The following is a 9215-nucleotide window of genomic DNA, read 5'->3' on the forward strand; positions in this document are numbered from 1 at the left end:
CTCTTTCCATGGCTTTCTGCCTCTAGAAGTCACTTATTAAGCTTTCCCCTGCCCCCGCCACCTCCTCAAGAACTGTATCGCATCAGAGTCAATTCTTATGATTAAGTTCTTCTATCAGAATCATTTAGGACATGAAGGTCAAGGATGGAAGTAACTGTTACAATGACTTGTTTGGGGGTAATGAGAATGGCCCTGGAGTAAACCTGGCTTAGGAGAAGCCATTCTGCCTCTACAGGCTTCAGAATTATCACTGATAAAATGAGAGAGTTGAATTAACTGACTCTCAATGGCTCTTACATCTAAAGGATATTAAAGGACTCTAATCTACCAACTTACGTTGGAAAGTTTAAGACCATTGTCCTTTGTGAGTCCAGAAAAATCAGCAGTGTCAGCAAAGACATCCTGGATGCCCATCTTCGAAAGGATGTCTCCAAGGTCATATGTGGCAGAGATGGAAAACTTTGGAACAAACAAGTCAATCCACCTGTGGAGAAAGGGGAAGGGGACATATGGCTATCAGCACCCCAAGCTCATGATTCCCTCCCTCTCTGTCTCCATGTTATTGTATTGGGCGCTGCTCCTCCCCTAGGTATTGACAACCACTACTACACAGGCCAACACGTGGCACCAAAACCTCAGAAGTTATCCTGGAAGGAATGCTCTCTGGTTCAGCCCATTTGGGACTGCAACAATGGAAGTTGGAATATGTGACCCACTTATAATCTCTGGGGGTGTTCATGAAGGTTGGGAAGCCAGTGGCATGAATGTCAATGGGTAGTACCAGGGGGAATTTCATGGTTTTCCATCTAGCACTTCCAGCTCAGCATGAAATATCTATCAATACCCTACCCATCCCCCAAGCTCCACTTGGACTCTGGAAAGGCACCAATTTGCTAGCTGGCTGACTTTGGATAGTTCATTTTATTTTTCTAGTCCTGATTTCTTCATTTGAAAAATGCCTGTAATACTATCTCCTTTGCAGGTCTGTTGATGTGCTTAGGTGAAATAAAGTATGTAAAGTGCCCAGCAAAGGGATTGGCAAAGAGTATGTCCTCACTATATTGTAGTGATCGACACACAGCTCCTAAGTGGTTCAGAGTGATTCTCCTGCCTCTGGGTTTCTGCTGAATTCGGTCTCTGTGCCATTATGCCCACCCTCCACTTCTCACATCATCTAAGATGTTTACCCCTTCCGCAGTAAGCGGTTCCACTTCTTCAGTGTTTTAGATGACATGGCCCCTTCCACCCACTCAATCTGGCCCTCCTTGGGAAGGACAAAGAGTGCCAGAGCATTCTTGCTGTAGTCCATTTGCAGCACTGTGCAGTTCAGCTCTGTATCCACCAGGTGATAGTATTGTTCAATCTGGTGCATCATGGGCACTTGCACTGTTGTGGTCTTGTCCACTAAGAAACTGGAACCCTCTTCTGTCTTGGATGGATCAAAAGGATTTGCCCACTGGGCTTAAAATACAAAGAGAAGAGAGTTGTTTGTTTAAAACCAGTATTTGTGCCAATATGAACTTCTCTATCAGTCATCTAATCTAGTAATTAATACCACCACAGAGGTAGGTACCTTCTGTCAACCAGTTTTACAAATGAGTAACTGAGGATCAGGGAGAGAATGTGACTTTACATGTTCTCCCAGGTAGCTGGTGGCAGAGCCAGGAGTCACACCCAGGGTTGTTAGACTCCATGTTCAACAGATGTTCCATCTGTGTTCAGAACCACTATACTTACACTAAACCCATCAGAGCCACAGTTTCCTCTTCCGTAAAAAGGCATAAGCACATCCAACACACAGGGTGAAATGAGACAACAGATCTGTTCTGCCGTTTTATCCGTCTACAAGTGTGTGATTTGTGGCCAAGAATCGTTCACTCCTCCACCAAACATGGCTGACATGTGCTGTAGAACCAGCAGAAATCATTTGGGCACAGCACCTTCAGGAAAGAGTCACATGATTCTTGTTGTTACAAGCACCAGCTTTAGAATCAGACAAACCTGGGTGGGAATACCAGCTCTGAAACTTATTAACTGTGTGAACCTGGGCACTTGTGAAGATTAGATGAGACAATGTGTGTAAACCACACATGTAGCATGGTGCTTAGTATATAGTGGGTACATAGTACATGATAGAGACATGATAGTCTTTATGTAACATGCCCAAGAATGAACAGCAAGTGAGGGTCACTTTAAGGTTAAAACTAATTCTGTTTACCTGCCAAGTGCAAGCTTGTCTCACCTCACCAAATCTTTTGGAAACCATGATTCTGTAGCTAGATGTGAGAAAGGTGTTCATACCATTGTAACTAACCTCTCTGAAAGTTCCCTCTCCCTAGAAATTTCCTGGGCTCATCCACGAGCTGTGTGTCCCTCCTGGAAGATCCAAAACTACACACAGCTATGTCCAGTGAAGCAGGTCACTGTAGTATGAGGGACACCTACTGATGCCAGTGAGAAGAAACCACGAGCTTCCCCAAGTGCCCCATGAAGTTATTGGAACACTGAACTAGAAATGGACATCTTAGAACCTTACCTTTAAAGCAAATATAATTCACCAGAACCATAATGGTGTTTGGTTTGAGGTCTTGGATGAGGCCCACAATTTTCCCTTTGGTTTTCCTCTCCACGTGACTATTGATGTCCTGCTGGGCTGCAGAAACATTGGAGAAGTTTGTAGAAAAGACTTCAGTCTCATAGAGGTTGTTGACATCATCCAAGAACTTTGTCAGTGGTTTCAGCTGCTTCCCAATGAAAAGGGCATTTCCCATCTGTAATTCCAGCTCCTTCTTTGGAAAATTCAGTGAACAGATCAGGTACTGGAAGCCCTGCTGGATCTCTGCCATTGGGGTGTCTGTAAGGTTGAACCCCAAGCTTTCCAGGATTTGAGTTTGGGTGCTGGAGCAGGCCCCAGTGGAGAGCATGGCCAAAGCTGCAGAGATGCTCACAGGGGAAAAGAAGATGTTCTGATCTGGAGTCTCCACGGTGAACCTCCGGTACAGGTTGAATGCAAAGTCAGCATTGATAGATGACATCTTATAGAGAGTGGCATTTTGTTGGGGGGAAAGGCAGGAGGTTATTTTGCCTTCACAGCTGTTAGGTGGTGCACAATGAAGCCCAAGCACCAAGAAAACCAGATAGAAGAACAGTGGCATTTTGGAAGGAGGGTAATCTATAAGAGATGAGGTGAGAAAACCATTGGGGATCTTAGCTGGATGAAAAGTCTGAACCAGAAACATGTAATATTCACCCACTGTGATTAGTAAAACTGTAGAAAATATTTACTGGTGTGATCACTAGGGCCTGTGGGGAGGCCTTTCTCACCTGAAAAACTGATGGCACATCTAATAGGAGCAGGAAATAGGTGGCCTCCTGGGGCCACAGAAATAATGGCAAGGACTGTCATTCAGATGTAATAGTGACATATGAAAACTCTGGGAATAAATCAAATTTATGGAAATTGAATTACTTTTTATTTGAACCAGAGGCAACCTTTTGGAGAAGGAAGACTCTTTAGATAAAATTAGCACTTGCTCTGCTTACGTTTTTTTTTATATATAAGAATTTAATTTCTTTTTAATTTGGTGTTTTTCTTAAGGTAAAATCTATGAGAGATGAGAGAATACCTGTACTTTTCTTTGGATAAAAGACAAAAGGAGAATAATTTTCACAAGGTATGTTTAATTGGAATGGAAGGGTGGTAGTTTATGGAGCCATGTATAAGGTCATGACCTGAAATTAATGCATTCATGCAACATATGGAAGTCACAGGAATATTTCTAAACAACAGGAAGATTAAAGTATAGTTTTTGCATTTCAAATCTCTTTCACCATCAGTATCATCTAAAGAGTCATATTTAAGTTGCAAGACATCTTATCACTATTATTCTTAAACTCATTCAGGTTTTTTTAAATTATTAGAGCAGAAGCCAGAAAATATGATGTAAGATTCTCCGAGCCTGGATGAGTATGAGGCAGCAGAGAAAGGGAGTCAGCTGTGGAATCCAGTGACCATGGACATGAGTGATAGGAAGGAAGAGATAGTCCTCCATTCTCTTCCTGAGTGATCTCATCCACTTCCAGGAACTAAACTGCCATTGCACAAAACTACATACTGTATTGCAGAGTGTACTCCTGTGTTCCCAGCCATTTGTCCAGCTGCCTACTGCATATAGCCACCAGAATGTCCCACACATACCTCAGTTTCAATTTGGAAATCTCAGTTTCCTAAAGTAAATGCATCATATTTTTCACCCTCAAGGCTGCTCCTTCATCTTCATTCCACCTCACTGTCTATTGAGGCCCCCATGCCAGAAACCTGGGAGTCATCCTAGGGGCTTCTTAATTCTCATTCCCCACATCGAATGAGTCATGATGCCTTATGAGTACTACCTTCTAAATACCTCTCAAAACTGTTCCTTTCTCTCCCTTTCTACTGTCACTGCCTCAGTTCATGGACTGAACTACTTCACCAGCTCCTAGCAGGTCACACGACCTTCAGTCTCTCCCACTCCAATCCCCCTGCTTCTACCCTTCTATCCAATCTCCACATTGTCACCAAAGTCCTTTTCCTGAAAAAGTCACAGAGGCTGGTAGGAGGTCAATTATCAGATGATTACACTTAGACCTTGGCTTCTAGAGTTAATAATTTGGAGCTCATGGTTATTTGGGATTCTGACTTGTTGATAGAGATGCTCAAGGTTCCAAAAGAGAAAAAATGTACTTACAGCACATGCCCAAGAAGCCACTTGCATCTCTCAGAAAGCAAAATCTTTCCATTTTTATAACATGCCCTGTATTGCAAAAGTAGAGTGTTCTTAGTTACTCATTAACCCCAGGCATTAGCCCTGGGGTGATAGTTTCAAAGCTGGTGTACAAAACCAAGGCCAAAAAGAACAAAGTGAAAAATGATAAGGATGGAACTTTGAATGATTGCTTTGCTGCCACATCCTTCATCTATAACAAGAGAGGAAGAAGATTGTCAGAGCAGGCAGGGCCCATGTTCATGCTAGGAAATGTGTCTTTTCACCAGGCAGGATGAGAACCAAGGGCAAACATGCCAAAAGTCAGCAGGGCAAAGATTATTTTCTCCATGACAGCCAAACAGTGCTGGGATCAGCAGCCTTTTGAGGGAAAAATATACACAGGCAGAGGCTGGGTGTATCTCTTTTAATGGGTGCTGTAGAAATTACTTATGCATTGGCTTGTAGGAGATGATGTCAAAGGTAGCTTCCAACGCTAGACTTCTGATGCTGTACACATCTATGTCTGCTCAGGGGGAAAGCAGTCCTGTCCTCTGGTCACTAAAATCATCTGTGCCATTGCCTGTGTCACAGGACCCCAAAAGAAAACACAGAAGGAGCCAAGGAGTGTGGAATCAAAGATTTCATTGTTCGGTATTCACTATGTACTGAACTGTGTGATGCAAAGAAGCAGTGGGAGCAAAGAGCACTGGACTCAGTCAGGAGACCTGAGTTCGACCTTGCCTCTGCCAATTTCTAGGTCTAGTAGTAGTAGTAGTAGAAACTCCTGCTTATTGAGTATTTACCATGTGCAGGGCGTGATGTGAAGCATCTAATTCCAGACACTCACTTCTTCAGGACTTCATTAAGGATATGTGTATGTTAAGATTGGGGTGAATGTTGAGGAAATGGGAGCTAGTTTGAGATAAGCTTAGATCACAGTCTATGGTAGGACTTGGAAACCAGTTAAATAGTGCAAACTTTACCTTGAGGGCACTAGAAAGCCACTGGGGGATTTTGACAAAGCAGTAACTAGGTAGAGGGTGATTGTACTGTGACATTGTTTCTTCTCAAGCAAACATAGAGAGAGCTCCTACTGTGTGGAAATAACCACACTTAATAATGGGATTTCAAAATCCCACTGCTGCTATCAGTCCTGAGCCCAAGGGATCTTTCCAACTACCTGACACCCACTGCCCAAACTGAACAGGAGAGGGCACACCTCACATATAGGATGGTCATGTGTGTATTTGTCCTGCAGCAAGGCAATGGAAAGCTCAGATCTCCCAACACTAAAGTCAGTCCATACTCACTCTTGGTATACAACACACAGTCTGCTCTCTCAGTTATAAGTATTTGCTTCAGATGAAACAGGCAGACTATCCAGAATGAAAACTTCCAAAGTTGTGCCCTCTGGCGGCATAGTCAGACAAAGGCACAGCTTATTTTCTACTGTATCTGATTCAGCTGAGCTTTGCTAGCAGGTAGCAACTGCAAGATCTGTTGCTGACAAATGAGAAGGGCAGCCCTCCACCCCCCCACAACCAAGACTCCCCTGCTCTGTGCTCTGGAGTCCTGTGCTCCTGTCATGCCTTTGCTATGTAAGAACTGTGTAATTTGGGGCAAGTTACTTAACACCCTTGAACTTAAGTTTCGTCTCTTCTAGAGTAGAATGATAACAATCCCCACATCATGTGGTTATCAGGAGTATCAAGTAAAATTTAGAGGTGGTATATATATAGCTACTATATAGTACCTGGCACATAGCAGGGATCCAGAAACTGTTCATTCTCTTAACCTTCATCTACTATCTTGATTCTCTTCCCCCACCCCAAGTCTCCACAGTCCCTGTACTCCACCTCCCTCCCATTCCAGAACACTGTTCAGTTCTCCTTTCTGGAAACACATTCTCCCTAAGATGAAATTGATGGATTGACTGTTAATGTGTAAGATCTCTAAAACTTATATTTTTTTATTTTTTAAAAAATCTTTATTAGAGTATAATTGCTTTACAATGGTGTGTCAATTTCTGCTTTATAACAAAGCGAATCAGCTATACATATACATATATCCCCATATCTCTTCCCTCTTCCATCTCCCTCCCTCCCACCCTCCCTATCCCACCCTTCTAGGTGGTCACAAAGCACCAAGCTGATCTCTCTGTGCTGTGTGGCTGCTTCCCACTAGCTGTCTATTTTATGTTTGGTAGTGTATATATGTCCATGTCACTCTCTCACTTTGTCCCAGCTTACCCTTCCCCCTCCCCATATCCTCAAGTCCATTCTCTAGTAGGTCTGCGTCTTTATTCCCGTCTTGCCCCTAGGCTCTTCGGACCATTTTCTTTTTTTTTTTTTTTAGATTCCATATATATGTGTCAGCATACGGTATTTGTTCTTCTCTTTCTGACTTACTTCATTCTGTAGGACAGTCTCTAGGTCCATCCACCTCACTACAAATAGCTCAGTTTCATTCCTTTTTATGGTTGAGTAATATTCCATTGTATATATGTGCCACAGTTTTTTTTTTTTTAACATCTTTATTGGGGTATAATTGCTTTACAATGGTGTGTTAGTTTCTGCTTTATAACAGAGTGAGTCAGTTATACATATATATATGTTCCCATATCTCTTCCCTCTTTGTCTCCCTCCCTCCCACCCTCCCTATCCCACCCCTCCAGACAGCCACAAAGAACCGAGCCGGTTTCCCTGTGCCATACGTGCCACATCTTCTTTATCCATTCATCTGTTGATGGACACTTAGGTTGCTTCCATGTCCTGGCTATTGTAAATAGAGCTGCAATGACCATTTTGGTACATGACTCTTTTTGAATTATGGTTTTCTCAAGGTATATGTCCAGTAGTGGGATTGCTGGGTCGTATGGTAGTTCTTATATTTAAAATAATTATTTTGGTCTCGTGTAAAGCTGCTGGAGCTAGCACATTGAATACAGAATCTCTAGGAAGTGCAGCCATATCAATAAACTCAACCAGATCTAAAAATACATATCTCCCTTATAATTCAGAGGACCACTTAATTACTTTGTCATTTCATTTGATATTCCCCTTATAGGGTTTTCAACTCCCTTTACCTCTACTAGACCAGATAATCAATTTCAAAGTTTCATAATTTCATCAAAAATTTTTTTCACAGAACTGGAACAAATAATCTTAACATTTGTACAAAGCACAAAAGACCCTGAATAGAAAGCAATCTTGAGAAAGAAGAACAAAGCTGGAGGTATCATACTCCATGATTTCAAACTACACGACAAAGTTATAGTAATCAAAACTATATGACACTGCCACAAAAACAGACACATAGATATCAATGGAAGAGAATAGAGAGTCCAGAAATAAACCTATCCTTATATGGTTGATTAATTTATAACAGAGGAGCCAAGAATATATATACAGTGGGAAAAAGACAGTGTCTTCAATAAATAGTGTTGAGAAAACTGAACAGCCACATGCAAAAGAATGAAACTGGACCACTTTCTTATAGTGTCTACACAAATAACCTCAGACTGGTTTAAAAACGTAAATGTAAGACCTGAAACCATAAAACTCCTAGAAGAAAATATAGGCAGTACACTCTCTGACATCAGTCAGAGTGACATTTTTTGGTTCAGTCTCCTCAGGAAAAGGAAACAAAAACAAAAATAACTCAATGTTACTACATCAAGCTAAAAAGTTTTTGCACAGTAAAGGAAACCATCAACAAAAGCAAAAGGCAACCTACTGAATTGGAGAAGATATTTTCAAATAGTATATCCAGTGAGGGGTTAACATCTAAAATATATAATAAACTCACACAACTCAATATATATTTATAAATCTGAATAAAACTGGGCAGAGAATTTGAATAGACATTTTCCCAAGGAAGACATACAGATGGCCAACAGATACATGAAAGCTGCTCAATACCATTAATCATCAGGGAAATGCAACTCAAAACTATAATGAGATTTTACCACACACCTATCAGAATATCTATTATCAAAAAGACAACAAAAAACAAAAGAACTTAAAGAGAGTGGATATATGTATGTGCATAACTGATTCAATTTGCTGTACACCTGAAACTAACACAACATTGTAAATCAACTATATTCCAATAAAAATTTTTAAAAAGACAACAAAAATGTGTTGGTGAGGATATGGAGAAAAGGAACCTTCGTGCACTGTTGGTGGGAATGTAAATTGGTGCAGCCACTGTGGAAAACAGTATGGAGATTCCTCAAAAATCTAAAAAGAGAACTACCATACAATCCAGCAATTCCACCTCTGGGTAGTTATAAAAAAAGAAAAAAAGAAAAAGAAAATACCCACTAATTTGAAAGATACATGCACGCCAGTGTTCCTTGAAGCATTATTTACAATAGCCAAGATATGGAAGCAACCTAAGTATCCATCGATAGATGAATGGATAAATATGTGGTATATATATATATATATATATATATATATATATATA

At 41.1% G+C, this 9215-nt stretch overlaps 1 protein-coding gene across 1 annotated transcript in view; it reads right to left on the minus strand.

Moving 5' to 3' along the window:
• Positions 1-4764, minus strand: part of SERPINA7 (serpin family A member 7) — a 5954-nt gene extending 1190 nt beyond the window's left edge. The window contains exons 1-4 of the mRNA XM_007462429.1: positions 4728-4764; positions 2537-3172; positions 1188-1461; positions 337-484 (exon numbers count right to left, since the gene is read on the minus strand). Coding sequence (XP_007462491.1) covers positions 337-484; positions 1188-1461; positions 2537-3172; positions 4728-4734 — 1065 coding nt within the window. The 5' untranslated portion in view covers positions 4735-4764. The remainder of the gene's footprint in view (positions 1-336; positions 485-1187; positions 1462-2536; positions 3173-4727) is intronic.
• Positions 4765-9215: the final 4451 nt, after the last annotated feature.

Source organism: Lipotes vexillifer, unplaced genomic scaffold, assembly GCF_000442215.2.
Source record: "Lipotes vexillifer unplaced genomic scaffold, Lipotes_vexillifer_v1.1 scaffold345, whole genome shotgun sequence".
NCBI classification, from domain to species: Eukaryota; Metazoa; Chordata; class Mammalia; order Artiodactyla; family Lipotidae; genus Lipotes; species Lipotes vexillifer.